Source organism: Ovis canadensis, chromosome 20 (assembly GCF_042477335.2).
Source record: "Ovis canadensis isolate MfBH-ARS-UI-01 breed Bighorn chromosome 20, ARS-UI_OviCan_v2, whole genome shotgun sequence".
In the NCBI taxonomy this organism is placed as follows: Eukaryota; Metazoa; Chordata; class Mammalia; order Artiodactyla; family Bovidae; genus Ovis; species Ovis canadensis.
The window spans coordinates 40,366,431-40,382,864 of record NC_091264.1 but is presented as its reverse complement, the minus strand read 5'-3'; the positions used below and the strand labels follow the sequence as shown (position 1 = coordinate 40,382,864).

At 41.4% G+C, this 16,434-nt stretch overlaps 1 protein-coding gene across 4 annotated transcripts; it reads left to right on the top strand.

Moving 5' to 3' along the window:
* The first annotated feature begins 2,324 nt into the window (after positions 1-2,324).
* On the top strand, positions 2,325-13,799 carry LOC138425236 (HLA class II histocompatibility antigen, DQ alpha 2 chain-like). Of its 4 annotated transcripts, none has more exons than XM_069562857.1 (5): positions 2,325-2,653; positions 6,750-6,998; positions 7,444-7,725; positions 7,988-8,162; positions 13,649-13,799. In XM_069562857.1, exons 1-4 carry the CDS (start codon positions 2,572-2,574, stop codon positions 8,140-8,142), a joined length of 768 nt encoding a protein of 255 aa, XP_069418958.1. In that variant the 5' UTR covers positions 2,325-2,571; the 3' UTR covers positions 8,143-8,162; positions 13,649-13,799. The 4 variants fall into 4 exon arrangements, with proteins under 4 accessions (XP_069418958.1, XP_069418957.1, XP_069418959.1 ...); XM_069562856.1 differs by lacking the exon at positions 13,649-13,799 and adding an exon at positions 8,332-8,640 and having other exon boundaries at positions 2,419-2,653; XM_069562859.1 differs by lacking the exon at positions 13,649-13,799 and adding an exon at positions 8,332-8,640 and having other exon boundaries at positions 2,522-5,643; positions 6,504-6,998.
* The last annotated feature ends 2,635 nt before the right edge of the window (positions 13,800-16,434 follow it).

Sequence of the window (16,434 nt, the reverse complement as noted above, 5' to 3'; positions counted from 1 at the left end):
TCTTTAGGTATAACCTATTTGAGTTTTGTTCAGATTCTTCAATCTGTAGGATTCTTATGTCTTTATCCAAACTTGGGGATTCTTTAGCCGTTATTTCTTTGACTACTTTTCAACAATACTCCCTTTCCCTTCTCCTGGGCTCTGATAATTAAAATGTTAGGTATTCTGTTATTAATCCATAAGTCTCAGAGTCTCAGTTTATATTTTTTAGTTTGTTTTCTCTCTATTGCTCAAATTGAGTAAATTCTATTAATCTGTCCTTAAGTTCACTGATTTTATTCTCTGTTGTCTCCAGTCTACTATTGAATCTTTTTGACAATTATTTTATTTATTTTTTAGTTCTGTGATTTCTACTTGGCTCTTTTTTTATAACTTCTACTTCTTTACTTAAATTTTCTATGATTTTCATTAGTTTTGAGATAATTTATAATTGCTAATCAAAGCACTTTTTGACAGATGTTTTAAATTTCTTCTCAGACACTTCCGATATCTGACCTGTCTTGGTATCAGTTGATTGTAATTTCTCATTCAAGGTTCTCTTCCTGATTCTTGGTATGACAAGAGCAATATTTTATTATATCCTGGACATTTTGGCTATTATGTTAGGAAACTCTGGACTCAGTTCAAATATCTTATTTTAGCTGATGGTCACCCAGTTCTAGAGGAAATCAACCCTAAATACTCATTGGAAGGACTGATGCTGAAGCTGAAGCTCCAATACTTTGGCCACCTGATGCAGAGAGTCAACTCAATGAAAAAGACCCTCATGCTGGGAAAGATTGAAGGCAAAAGAAGAAGTGGGGGGCAGAGGATGAGATGGTTAGATGGCATCACCGACTCAATGGGTGTGAATTTGAGCAAACTCCAGGAGATAGCGGAAGACAGAGGAGCCTGGCGTGCTGCAGTTCATGGAGTCACAAAGAGTCAGACATGACTTAGTGACTGAACAACAACAACTTGATATTCATGGCATGGTGAGCTTCTTTTATTCAAAGCTTCACTGTCTCAAAGCTGTCTACTAGTTCTCCATCATAATGAGTAATGTTGATTCTCTGGCGTTGATTTGTGGAAGAAATAAGCACAAGATAGAGTCTCTGGTAAATAATGTCTACAGGTCTGGATCACTCTAAGAGTTGAGGAATCTGTCTCCAATAGGTATGGATGTGTCATTTTGGACTATATTAAGACTATATTAAGAGATCCCTTGCATGTCACAACACCTAGAGTTTGGCTGTAATTCAGGTGAACTCTGATTTTTTTTTTATCAGGAGACTGATGGCAGCTGGAATGCATTGGGGGTGGATGACTGGGGTGAGTGGGTTCAATAGACATGAACTTGGGCAAACTTCGGGAGATGGTGAGGGACAGGAAGGATGTGTGTGCCACAGTCTATGGTATTACAAACAGTCAGACACGACTTGGAGACAGAACAACAACACTCTTCTTGATCTTGGCACTTGTTCCTGGCCTAATTTTCAAGCTGTGGTTCTAAAAAGTTTTGTTTTAGGATCCCCTTTAGTGCTATTCTGGTCTGTTTCATTTATGTTATACCACTGGGACTTCCATTCAGACCAAGCCTGTGTCATCCATGGTGGCAGAAAGCACTTCCAGGACCAACCAGTGCTGCTGGGTGGAGGATGGGCAATGGTATTTCTTGGCTGCCACTAACAAAATTCCCCTGGGTCAGCTCAATATTTAGAGAATTCCGTTGCACTATGGAAGCAAAGAGAAAGACAGTTAATCTACATATGGAGGCACTGGGCTTCCCTGGTAACTCAGCTGGTAAAGAATCTGCCTGCAATACAGGAGACTCCGGTTCGATTCCTAGCTCAGGAAGATCCCCTGGAAACGGCATAGGCTGCCCACTCCAGCATTCCTGGGCTTCCTTAGTGGCTCAGCTGGTAAAGAATCTGCCTGCAATGTGGGAGACCTGGGTTCGATCCCTGGGTTGGGAAGATTTCCTGAAAGACAGCATGACAATCAACTCCAGTATTCTTGTCTGGAGAATCCCCATGGACAGAGGAGCCTGGCGGGCTACAGTCCATAGAGTCACAAAGAGTCAGACATGACTGAGAGATTAAGCACAGCACAGCATGGAGGCAGGGGAAAGGGGAGGTGGGAGGTGGCAGGGCCTCCCAGGGAGGGGACCAACTCAAGGGAGAGTTCTTGGGAGTTGTAATCCAGAAAATCCTGTTGGGACACCATATCAGTGATGGCCTCATCTGTCCATGAAGTTTCTTTGAAATTCCCACCCCTCTTGTCAGGAGCGGGCTTACACACATGTGAAAAGACTCTGATCTAATATTGTCCCTCCATTCATAGACAGATCCCTCTGGTCCAGTCTGAGTGGAGGCTGCATCAGAACCAGGGAATTTCCCAGTTCCTTCCAGGCCTCTTAGTACAAAGCCTTCATCTAGCAACTGAGGTGTCATCAAAGGGGATTTTTCTGATTGGCCACAACCTGACCTGGCAGAGTATGGTTTGGGTGTCTTCAAAGTTGCTTCTCAGCTCAGCCCTCATCATTGCTCTGCAACTCAAAACAGCCACTGTTGAGTCCACTGTGAGAAGAGGATGGTCCTGAACAGAGCTCTGATTCTGGGGGCCCTCGCCCTGACCACCATGATGAGCCCCAGTGGAGGTGAAGACATCGTAGGTGAGTGCACAGTTGAGGGATGTAGAGATTAGCATTGGGGAACAGGGAATCAGAGGGAAAATCAAGAAAGATTGGCCTAGAAATAGTAGAGACCCTCACACCTTTCTCCATATTCAGTCAGTCAGTTCAGTCGCTCAGTTGTTTCCAACTCTTTGCGATCCTATGGACTGCAGCACACCAGGCTTCCCTGTCCATCATCAACTCCCGGACCCTACTCAAATTCATGTCCATCGAGTCGGTGATGCCATCCAACCATCTCATCCTGTGTCGACCCCTTCTCCTCCTGCCTTTAATCTTGCCCAGCATTAGAGTCTTTTCCAATGAGTCAGTTCTTCGCATCAGGTGGCCAAAGTATTGGAGCTTCAGCTTCAGCATCAGTCCTTCCAATGAATATTCAGGACTGATTTCCTTCAGGATCGACTGGTTTGATGTCTTTGAAGTCCAAGGGACTCTCAAGAGTCTTTTCAATATTAGGCAAATCTAAAAATTACAGTTGTTTATCCTTCAGGAAACCAGAGTCCAGACACGCTCTCTTTCTTACCTGTGCTGTTGCAGAGTTCACCAAGGTCGTCACTCAGTTTCTGATGCTGGAGCCAGTGAATGTGTTCTGGAGGCTCTAGGGCAATGAGCTCATTTTTTATTGCCTGAAAGATTAGCGATGTTATCACAAGTAGACGTCTTGTTACCAAAAATTCCATAAACTATCGCTCCCAAATTTATCTGAACAACTTTGGAAGCTTTTTATATATTTCTTCTAAAGTTTATCTTGGGGTGAATAGTTCCATGAATTATGAATACTGTGTGGATATGAAGACGGTTGACCTTTTCTTAGTCTCAGATCTACGTACATTGCCATGCTGGCATCTGGCACAGCGGGTAGATGAGCAAGCTCAGTCGAGTACCTTTATATAAAGCACTTTGCCACACGGGCATCACTTGATCTCAGTTACTTCATATATGTCACCTCACAAATAAAGTTGTGAGGCATGCTTTCTAAGTAATTAAGATACACAAATGTCAAAGATGACTCTTATTTTTTAGTATTACCATTATAAGTGTAGCTTGATTTTTTTTCTTTAACAAAGTAAAAATGTTCCTTTTTATTTTAAAATTGAGAACTTTATGATAAAAAAAACTTGCTGAATTAAATTGTATTGTTTTCAAACTGTCAGTCCAAATTACCTGTTCTTCACCCCATCTATAGAAGTCCTTCAAGAAGAATGGGCAAGCACAGGTTATTTTTTTGGTCCCTTAGGCCACTCTGCCTTTGCTGTCCCCCTCTTTCTACCCTCTGTTCATACATTTCTTTATCTTCCTTTCCTTCCAAGATCCATCCCTTGCCCACATCTCTGTTGTTTATGAACAAGAAGAGTGAGTTTGTAAAACCAAAGTAGAATGGCCAGATAGTTCAAAGGGGAAGAGAAAAGGAGGTTACTCTAATCTTCAGCAACTTTATTAGCCGTGGCTGCTCCCTTTCTAATTTTGTGTGATAGCAAGTTTCACCTGCTTCTCCAGAGCACTTCCACATTTTCTTTCTTCAGCATCACACCAGAGTGTCCTGGTCAAGCTCAACTTACCCATTAGGCACAGTGGGCACAGTGCCAAGGGCCTGAATGCTTATAAGGCCCCATGAAAATACTTTATTATTTTAATTAGAAAAAGTGAAAATTTATGGTAGAAGAAAATGTTTTAATTTTAGTTTAGCCTGTATTATTTTTGTCTTTATGCCAATATGGTCATAAAATATGGCCTTTAGTATTTTTATGGAGGTGGGCCCACCTGAGCAACAGTGCTTAAGGCTCACAAGTCATAATGCTTCCCTGGTCACTGCTGATTCTGACCTTCATATAGCTCTGCTACCTCTGTGTCTTTAAGTCTTCCCCAAAGTTTCTTTGATCCTCAAGAATAGTAATTGACATTTTGTACACAATTTTGAGCATATAGCAAGCTAAGTTTTGGGGGAATCAAAAATGAAAAGACACGCTATCTGCCTCATTCGGAGTGCTAAGATTAGTCATGCTAAGAAAATGGTGTAGAAAAGCAGGAGTATTGCTGAGCAGGGCAATGGACCCAGCTGAGGGTGAAGCTATAAAAGTGATTGGTTCCAGTTGGCACAGCAGTATGATGCGGTTCACTGTGGGCAACCCAGGACAAGTACCAGATGAAAAGGAATAATTGCATATATTCATGTTTGAAAAGGAGTCAAGAATATTCATTACAAGGATAAAGAAATTTTGTTAGAAGGCCTTTAATTATAACTGATCCAGAAAGGGGGTAAAGGATGAGCAATAGACTAACTTGAAAGCAGGACATTGGAATGGGGAGATTGGAAATTATAATGCAATTTTTTTAAATGTGTAATGAGAGAACTTGATTAAAACAGTTGATAACTAAGTAGAAACTTCAGGAATGAGCTAGAGGTGTCCAAAAAAATCTTAAAAGATCATTTCATTCCAAGGGCGAAAAACAGACCCCTGAAAAGACCAATGAACATGAAAGGAAAATCTCATTTGGTTTGATTGACAGATGAGGTCAGATGAGGACATAGGATATACCCATCACAGTACACTGATCAGTACACAGCACTTGGTCCTTTTCTCACCTGACTCCCATTACTCAACAGACTCCTTGTTGACAGAGACATGCCTGATAGATGTTTTATTCTTTGTCTCTGCCAATGTCTGAAACCCTGTTGATATTCATGAAATGAGGAAGCTGGGAAAGAGAAAATATTAAAAGACTAATATGTGTCTGGACAAAACTGTCCAGATTTTGGCAGAGTCAAACTGAGTTGGTTGCCATTTTTCTTTAGCATCCTCAGAAAAGTACATTGTCCATTTGAAGAAAAGGGTTATAATTCACTCTGAGTCTTCAACAAGTATGTGTTGAATCAGAAAAAGTTTCATTACCTCCTTAAAGAAAAAAAAAAAAAATGGTCTTCCCTGATGGCTCAGATGGTAAAGAATTCACCTGCAATGCGGGAGACCTGGGTTTGATCCCTGGGTTGGGAAGATCCCCTGGAGAAGGAGAAGGAAAAGCCTACCCACTACAATATTCTTGCCTGGAGAATTCCACTGACAGAGGAACCCGGCAGGCTCAAGTCAATGAGGTCGCAAAAAGTCGGACACGACTGAGTGACTTTCACTTTAAAGAAAAAAAATAGGGGGAGGAAATGTCAGAAATGCAAAATAAAACTTCCATTTTTTTAATTTCAGAAAGAATCAGGCATTCTTCTTTAAGAATCACTACAGTTAACAAGATGTACAGCTTAGAAGCATTGTTTATTCTTTATATGCTTTGTTACATTGCCACTGTCCTTGTCATACTGTTTCTTATATCTTATAAAAGAGGATATTCTTTTAAACTAGTAAAATCATGTGGGCTTCTCCTTGGTTAAAAAAAAAAAAAGAAGGAATCTCTATGCAGTAAATGTTCTGCTCTGAGTCAGCCTGAGGGGAGAAGAATCACAATGAATGTATTTTTATCTGATGAAAAATTAAGTGAGAGAAAAAACTTTTGAAGAAGCGAGAAGAAAGCTAATACCAGGATAATTCATTCATTCCCTTCTTTCTTCTTTCTTTCCATTATATTCTTTATTACAGACCTACAATGTGCCAGGCACTGAGCTGGGCAGGCAGGAAATAGCAGTAAACAAAGCCTGTGAAATCCTGCCCTTGTGAGCATATGAAAGTGAAAGTGAACGCAGCTCAGTCATGTCCAACTCTGCGACCCCATGGACTGTAGTCCATGGAATTCTCCAGGCCAGCATACTGGAGTGGGTAGCCTTTCCCGTCTCCAGGGGATCTTCCCAACCCAGGGACTGAACCCAGGTCTCCTGCATTGCACACAGATTCTTTACCCACCAGGCCACAAAGGAAGCCCAAGAATCACACGTGTTACAGTGCAAAAACAGCGAGGATTCTAACAGGACAGCTACCAACACTGAGGGAGAAGGAAGCCGATACTGGGAATTTTGCTTAGAGACTTTGTGCTAAAGATGAACCCCGCAGTCTTTGAAAGTTAGTCTCTTCTACTTTTTTTAATATGTTCTTTCTCTCTGTTTTCCACTTTCCTGCTTCTCACCCTCACTTATCAGCTGACCACGTTGGCACCTATGGCGCAGAATTCTACCAATCTCATGGTCCCTCTAGCGAGTACACCCAGGAATTTGACGAAGACGAGCTGCTTTATGTGGACCTGGAGAAGAAAGAGACTGTCTGGCGGCTGCCTATGTTTGGCCAGTTTGCAGGTTTTCACATTCAAGTTGCACTGAGTAACATAGCTACAGAGAAACACAACTTGGATGTCATGACTAAATGGTACAACTTTACCCCAGTTATCAATGGTAAGTGTCCACCATTCTACTTCTCTTTCCTGAATCTATTCTTTCATATCAGGCTTCACTCCCTTCTTCTCTAAGGAGGGATATCCTTCACCACTCTATGAAACTTTTCCAAGGGTCCCCAGGTGTCATAGTAATTATTGACCACTCATCCTCTCCCATCTCAAAGATCACATATTTCCATGTAATATAAGGACCCTTACTCCCATAACATATTCCTTGAATCCCTCAAGGAGGAGTCCCACACGCCTCCCTCCTTAACAAGCATGCCCACAGACAGCACGGGGATAAAGCGTGGGCAGAGTATAGCATCTCCCAGCAGAAGGCAAACAAGAGCTCCTCCTCCTCTCAGACTGGGAAACGTTGGTGGGCGGGCTCCCCCAGGAGGCAGTGCAGAATCAGGGCCAAGCTTTTCCCATTTCACATCTGTGCTGTTTCCTCACCATAGAGGTTCCTGAGGTGACTGTGTTTTCCAAGTCTCCCGTGATGCTGGGTCAGCCCAACACCCTCATCTGTCACGTGGACAACATTTTCCCCCCTGTGATCAACATTACATGGTTGAAGAACGGGCATGCAGTCACGAAGGGTGTTTATGAGACCAGCTTCCTCCCCAAGGATGATCATTCCTTCTTCAAGTTTGGTTATCTCACCTTCCTCCCTTCTGATGATGACGTTTATGACTGCAAAGTGGAACACTGGGGCCTGGAGGAGCCACTGCTCAAACACTGGGGTATGTACAAGCTCCACTCCTATCAGTACTCTCTCTTTTTCTACCAAGTACAAAACACGCTGAGTTTTGGTCCCTCAATCTCACAGTCCAAAGCTGGTTTTCCACACTTCAAGGTTTCTAAAATTATAGAAACCTTCATTCTCTTCCCTAAGCCTGGTGCCCTGAGTTTTTGTAGCATGAACAACACAACTCCTACCCACCTCATACACAGGCACATGAACCAACACTCTGTATTCTGACTTTCATAACTTCACGTTTCCAGAGCCTGAGATTCCAGCCCCTATGTCAGAGCTGACAGAGACTGTGGTCTGTGCCCTGGGGTTGACCATGGGCCTCGTGGGCATCGTGGTGGGCACCATCTTCATCATCCAAGGCCTGCGCTCAGGTGGGGCCTCCAGACACCAGGGTCCCTTGTGAGTCGCACCCTAGAAAGGAAGGTAAGGATCAATATTTGTCAGTGCCACAGACACACTTCAGGAGAAAGCGAAGCGGGAAGAAGTTGCAGACACAAACGTGGTTGAAACGTTGTGGGAGAATTGGGAACCAGCATGACTACAGCACAGAAGCTCCCTAGGACTCATCAGTCTCATGCCTTTCCTGTTGCAGGTGCTCTGCCCATCTATGAGAGCAGAAGAGTGGACGCGCTAGACGACCTAGAACTATTTTCTGGCCAAGTTCATCATATAGTCTCTCTCCCCCTACACTCTGCCCCTCCTCTCTTCTCTGGGACTTAAGATGCTGTATCATCTCAGAGCTCACATATACCTCAGAGTTCTCCCCTAACTTTCTGATATTTTTTCTGTTCTCAATAGTTGCCTACCATGATATCACTGGGGTATTCCACCCAGCTACCTATTCCCTAGTGACCCCGACCCCATATCACCATGGAAGCAATAAACTCCCCTTCAATAGAAATTTTTCCTGTCTTTCATCTCAGGGCTAACCAAGATCATATTCTCTTATGCTTTAGGCCCCTTCATTTCATTTCTCAGATCATGTTTCATGCCAAGGAACATAAGAGCAACTTGTATAAAATCATAATATTTCAGTATTTCACTATGGTTAATATGTCTCTCTTCCTACTGTTTCCACTCTTGGCTCTTGGCATTGCCATCCACCTCTTAATTCAGGCATCAGTGAAAGTAATATATACCTTTTTCCCTTGGTATAGATTTTTTATAGCAGAAATACAAAAACCAAGAGAGAAGTCTGTACTCATCTGTTTGGTTTTTTTTTTTTTTTTTTGGCTGCACTGTCCAGCTTGTGAGATCTTAGTTCCCCAAACTGGGATCGAACTCAGAACCACAGCAAAGAAAACTGGGTCATAAACACTGGCATGCCAGGGAATTCCCAATTCTGTACCCATTTTAATACAGCTTTATAAAGCTATGACAAAAATTAGAGAAAAGAATTTTGAACTCAAAAGTACCAAAAGTCAAATTTTTGGTATCAAACGTCAAAATTTGTTTCCAATACCTTAAATTTTGAGGACTGCATTATAACAGCAAAAGCATTGTCTCCTCTTCTCACCCTTAGGGGATAAGAATTCTCTAGATATAGAAAGAACTGAAAGTCAGTTAGGAGAGGATTAGAATAAGATAATAATGTGGATATTTGAGGACCAAAAACTTGTCCTTACTTAGGGTTAGTAACCCTAATGGGAGAGGGGAGGGAGTAGAAATCACAGACATACTTAGGGTCCCTAGAAGACAGGTGTAGTTTGTCTCACCTGCTAGGTGAATTCCTGCTATATAAGCACACAGACTTTCCTGACATAGCCTGTGAGGAATGGGAGAGTGAATATGACTGCAGGGTGTCTCCAGGCAGATAAGCCTAAGCCAGGCACGCTGGATTCCTGTGCATCCCTGTTTGCCCTGGAAATAGCAAAATATCCCAATATCCCCAGCCCTCTGCCCATGACGCTCCTGGCTAAGGAAAGCATGAATCTATGAGAGAGAAATCCCAGGAGAGACAACATCATTGAGGTAATGTAGCAGCATCTATGAGTGCGATGTTCTCCTCTAGATTCACTGTCTCCAGTGGAAATCCGTGTGGAGGAAGTGAATCAACAAATGGATCCTCTGGCTTTCCCGAGTGTGTCCAAACGTCACTCTCGAGAGTGTGCGTGACTTGACTTGGAATCATTGTGCCTTTGAGAATGTTTTAGGCACATTGCCTCAGACTTTCCACTCTGCAATTATTGAGTCTATGCATTGCATCTTGGAAGGTATTATGGAACAGCTATGAAATGTATGAGACTGTCCCTGCCCATGCCTACATCAGGGAGCTCAAAATGTAATTGTGAAAAAAGACACAATATCAACACAATATCGTACAGCTTAGTTTGGTACAAAGAAACCTAAATCCAGGTTCAGGACTCAGTACTTTATACCTAGTATTTATATTTTATAACCCTGGCTAAAGTATCTAACATTTCCAAGCTGTAGTTTTTTCATCCATTATATGGGGTGTTGATATGTTTCTTGTAGGCCTAGTGACAGAATTCAAATAATCTTGTTACATAGGAAATGTCTTACACATAGTATACAAATACATAAGAAAAACATTGCCAGTTATATTCACAATTAGTTTATTAAAAAGAATAGATCAAATCATATAGAAAGCACTTTTTCTGGGCCTTTTAATGTTTTAAGAGATTTGTTTTAATGATTTAAGAGACTCCATACATGGAGTATGGATTAATTTTTTCACATATTAGTTGGACAATTATTTTTTTCCAGAATGAGAGAAGCTGAGATTGAGTTAGACTGAGAGGATAAGTAGGGTCCAGTTGTCAATGACCTATCATTGGTGAAGGGGTTGCTAAGAGAACTCTTCAGGAAAATTGTAACATTTGATTTTGGATTTGTAGCTCTCTAACAAAAAATATGTTCCACTCTCCCATGACCTATAATTTTTAGTCGAGCTATGTTACATGTAAATGGATATTTATGCATGTTTACTTGGAGGAGTAGGGAAGATTCAAGGAGAAAAAGCTAGCTGTGAGATAGTGCCAGGAGCTAGCATGAGGAACTCCGCCCATGGCAAAGGTCACAAGGAAGGAGGCTTAGCATACGCAAAGGCATGATCAAGCCTCAGGAAACCCCCTGTTCCCGAGCATCTACCCCAAAACCAGAGTCTACCTGCTTTACTGTTTCATGCTCTCGCCTACACCTCTGACTTTATGGGGGGCTGTTCCCCACCGGTCCTCTTGGAGAAGGAGTAAACGTGCAGCTCCAAGTCAATAAAAATTCCTGGGCATGACAAGAGTGTTTCAACTTACAAATTCCTCTGAAGGTTATCTAGCCTGCCTGTATAGGTTCGTCTGGCCATATGTGATTGTTTACAGCCTCCCAACCATGAGAGGCACAAGATGTTTTAGACTTACTAAAGGCAGATTCTTTTGGGAAGTTAGAAATTATTAGTATAGTGGGTTGGTTAGGAATTATATTGGTGAAGGGTTTTTTCATTTGTTGTGCCAATAATTACTGTTAATTCCCTGCCCTGGGTGTGACAAGGGTGTCTCAGATCAAACCTCTCTGCTGACAGACTAGCTTGTGTGACAACCTCTCAACCATAAACAGCACAGAGAGTTTGGAGTATTTTGAGAGTCTTAATTAGCATAGGGCTTTTCTCATTGTTGAGTCAATGATTGCCGCCAGGCCTCCATATCCTTAGGCACCTGGGAATATATTAATTGATGTATTTGGAATATAGAAAAGGAAATATAGTAGTTTTTGATGTTAGCAATACTAGACTTTTTGAGTTAATGAATTTTCTCTTTTGTTATAGATCACTGTACTTTGTTATAAATCACTGTGTCCTTGCTATGTAAAAATGTAACTTTATCACTATCTTAAGAGTAAATAGATCTTAAGGGGAACATTGGTGAAAGGTTTTCATTTGTTGGGCTGATGTTTGCTGCTAAATCTCCATATTCCTTGCCCTTATAATGAATATAACTAGCATATAGGAGAAATAAATATTAACTTTTAAGATTAATCATGTTAACCTTAGGTTAAATCAATTCCTTTCTTAGTTGTAACCCATTACACCCTCACGCCATAGCAATGCAACTTTATCTGCTACCTTCAGAGGGTGGCGCCTGGTTTAAGAAAAAACACTCTTGGAAAAAATAAGTTTTTTGGTTATCAGAAAGAAAGGGTTGTAAAATGTCAGCAGGCCTCATGGCCAGAAGATAATGTAAAACCCCTAAGATCTTTTTTTTATGTAAAGCACCTGATTTTGATAAAGGTCTGGACTGCTGACCCCCGTGTGACTCTGTATTCATCCCTATGTGTAACAAAAGGTATATAAGCAAACCTAAAAATAAAAAATTCGGATCAGTTTCTAGAAAGACTGATTCCCCCATGTCGTTTCTTTCTTGCTCCCCATTTTTCTGGCTGAATTCCCATCTGGAATGTGGGTATTCACCAAGCCTGTTAATTTTGCCTGGGCTTCTAAGATAGGACTGGGGAGGCCTCAGTGCCTCCTCTCCGGGAGAACGGAAAGACGCCTGTGGCCTACATAGGTGGTGACTGGTATTCCACATAAACCAAGTTATTCAGCCTCTTTTTCTCCACTAATATTTCCTACTACACTATCCGTTTCTAATCTTTCTCTATATCTGTAATTAGATAAGTTTTTTCCTAGGACGCCAATTCTGTCCCCACCTTCGAATTACCCTGGATCCACCAAGGCTGGACCCCGGCAAGGTAGAAATAAAAAAATAATTTAAAATGCAGAGTAGGAATTAGTAAATGCAGGAAATCTGAGCCAGAGGTGATCAAGAAAATGTAGGTAACAGAGCACAGAGGATTTCTAGGGAACTGAAACTACTCTGATAACTGTAGTAGGAGATACATGTCATACATTTGTCCAGTCCTATAGAATACGTATCAAGAGTGAGCCCTAAAGTAAATGATGAACTTTGGGTGATAATGATGTGTCAATGTAAATTCATCTAGTGTAAAAAAAAATGCAGGAGATGTTGATAGTAGCACAGGATATGGTTAGTGGAGCAACGGTATGTGAGAAATCTCTTCACCTTCTGCTTAACTTTGCTGTGAACCTAAAACTTCTCTAAAATAGAGTGTATTTTTTTTTAGATTGTTTACTTTTATTTTTAGCTTAGAAATTTTAAAATTGGGGTATAATTGCTTTGCAATGTTGTGTGTCTTCTGTACAACAAAGTGAATCAGCTATACGTATACATATATTCCTCCCTCTTGGACTTCCTGCCCACCCCACCCCCATCCCACCCATCTAGGTCATCACAGAGCACCAAGCTCAGTTCCCTGAGCTATACAGCATGTTCCCATTAGCTAGTTACTTCACACATGGTAGTGAACATATGTCAATGTTACTCTTCGAATTCATCCCCCTCCCCCCCCCCAGACTCCATATCCACACATCTGTTTCTCTACATCTGTGTCTCTGTTTCTGCTTTGTAAATAAGATTGTCTAAATCAACTTTTTCAGATGCCATGTATATGCATCAATATACTACATATATTTTTAAGTGAAAGAAAATATCAGCAATTATTATCTTAAACATATAAAATTAAAATTTCAGTATAAAAAATATAGATCACCTGCCTATGAACAAGTGTACTAAGAAGAATTTTGGCAATAGGATTTTGAGTAAGAAATTTTAAGTATCAATGATTCATAAGGTAAGAACTCAGCATAGCATAATAATACACTCCAGGTCTACCTGTGCTGTTGCAAAAGGAAAACTTCATTCGTTTCTATGCTGAATAATATTCCATACCACACATACCACACATACCACATCTTCTTTAACCATTAATCTGTTGAACACTTAGTTTGCTCCCATATCTTGGCTATCATAAGTAATGCTACTGTGAACATTGGGGAGTATATACCTTTTTGAATTAGATTTTTTTTTTCTTTTCTTCAGATATTTACCCTGGAATGAATCTGCTGGATACTTTAAATGAAGTATAACCCTATAAAAATTTCAAATCACTATTCTGTACACCTGAAACTAATATAACATTGTGAACAACAATTAAAAAATAAAATTTTAAAAATAAAAACAAATAAAACTATGCATTATGTAACAAAAAGTTTATGGGACTAGAAATAATTGATATATAAAACAAAATTCAGTTCAGTTCAGTTCTGTCGCTCAGTCGTCTCTGACTCTGCAACCCCATGAATCTCAGCACGCCAGGCCTCCCTGTCCATCACCAACTCCCGGAGTTTACTCAAACTCATGTCCGTTGAGTCAGTGATGCCATCCAGCCATCTCATCCTCTGTTGTCCCCTTCTCCTCCTGCCCCCAATCCCTCCCAGCATCAGAGTCTTTTCCAATGAGTCAACTCTTTGCATAAGGTGGCCAAAGTATTGGAGTTTTGGCATTAGCATCAGTCCTTCCAAAGAACACCCAGGACTGATCTCCTTTAGGATGGACTGGTTGGATCCCCTTGCAGTTCCAGGGACTCTCAAGAGTCTTCTCCAACCCCACAGTTCAAAAGCATCAATTCTTCAGCGCTCAGCTTTTTTCACAGTCCAACTCTCACACCCATACATGACCACTGGAAAAACCATAGCCTTGACTAGACGGACCTTAGTCGGCAAAGTAATGTCTCTGCTTTTTAATATGCTCTCTAGGTTGGTCATAACTTTCCTTCCAAGGAGTAAGAGTCTTTTAATTTCATGGCCGCAGTCACCATCTGTAGTGATTTTGGAGCCCAAAAAAATAAAGTCAGACACTGCTTCCACTGTTTCCCCATCTACTTCCCATGAAGTGATGGGACCAGATGCCATGATCTTCATTTTCTGAATGTTGAGCTTTAAGCCAACTTTTTCACTTTCATCAAGAGGCTCTTTAGCTCCTCTTCACTTTCTGCCATAAGGGTGGTGTCATCTGCATATCTGAGGTCCGTCACTAGCTGCGATGGACCGCGCAGAAGCATGTCTGAGAGGCGCTCCCCCTCGCCCAAGGTCAGGGGCCACGGCCAAGAGGAGCTAGCCCATGTCTGAGGTCAGGGGCAACCGCCTAGAGGAGCAACCCCATATCCAAGGAGCAGCAGCTGTGCGGGCGCAGGAGGGCCGAGAGGAGCTACTCCACGTTCAAGGTCAGGAGGGGCATCCGTGAGGAGATACCCCTCGTCCAAGGTAAGGAAAACCCAAGTAAGATGATGGGTGTTGCGAGAGGGCATCAGAGGGCAGACACACTGAAACCATAATCACAGAAAACTAGTCAATCTGATCACACAGACCACAGCCTTGTCTAACCTAATGAAACTAAGCCATGCCATGTGGGGCCACCCAAGATGGGTGGGTCATGGTGGAGAGGTCTGACAGAATGTGGTCCTCTGGAGAAGGGAATGGCAAACCACTTCAGTATTCTTGAGAACCCCATGAACAGTATGAAAACAAAATTAGAATTAATTAATTGGAATTTATTTTGCTATGAATGACTAATGAAGGTATAATATAATATAATTAACTTAGTGTAAACTAGTAAGAACTGATGCCTTTGAACTGTGGTGTTGGAGAAGACTCTTGAGAGTCCCTTGGACTGCAAGGAGATCCAATCAGTCCATCCTAAAGGAAATCGGTCCTGAGTGTGCATTGGAAGGACTGATGCTGAAGCTGAAGCTCCAATACTTTGGCCACCTGATTAGAAGAGCTGACTCATTTGAAAAGACCATGATCTGGGCAAGATTGAAGGCAGGAGGAGAAGGGGATGACAGAGGATGAGATGGTTCGATGGCATCATCGATTCGATGGACATGAGTTTGAGTAAACTCCAGGAGCTGGTGATGGAAAGGGAAGCCTGGCGTGCTGCAGTCCATGGGGTCACAAAGAGTCAGACACGACTGAGCGACTGAACTGAACTGAAACTAATAAGCTTACACTATTTTAAAATATATCTCATATTCTGAATCAGAAATAAATAATAAAGAATACAAACTTTAAAAGTTTAATTCTAAAAACTAAAGGCTTTGTTAATATCTAATATAGTACTATTTTAAAGTTACATAATTGAAAAATCACATTTCTTCAGCACATAATTTGCAAGGAAAAATAATGAACAGAGAAACTTGCACATTTAAAACAAAACTGAAGAACCATATAAACCAAATGCTAGGCTTTTTTGGATTCATATTCAAACTAAACAACTATTTATTTTATTTTTTTTCCCCCTCCCACCTCCCTCCCCATAACATCTCTCTGGGTTATCCCCATGCACCAGCCCCAAGCATGCTGTATCCTGCGTCAGACATAGACTGGCGATTCAATTCTTACATGATAGTATACATGTTAGAATGCCATTCTCCCAAATCATCCCACCCTCTCCCTCTCCCTCTGAGTCCAAAAGTCCGTTATACACATCTGTGTCTTTTTTGCTGTCTTGCATACAGGGTCGTCATTGCCATCTTTCTAAATTCCATATATATGTGTTAGTATACTGTATTGGTGTTTTTCTTTCTGGCTTACTTCACTCTGTATAATTGGCTCCAGTTTCATCCATCTCATCAGAACTGATTCAAATGAATTCTTTTTAACAGCTGAGTAATACTCCATTGTGTATATGTACCACTGCTTTCTTATCCATTCATCTGCTGATGGACATCTAGGTTGTTTCCATGTCCTGGCTATTATAAACAGTGCTGCGATGAACATTGGGGTACATGTGTCTCTTTCAATTCTGGTTTCCTCGGTGTGTATGCC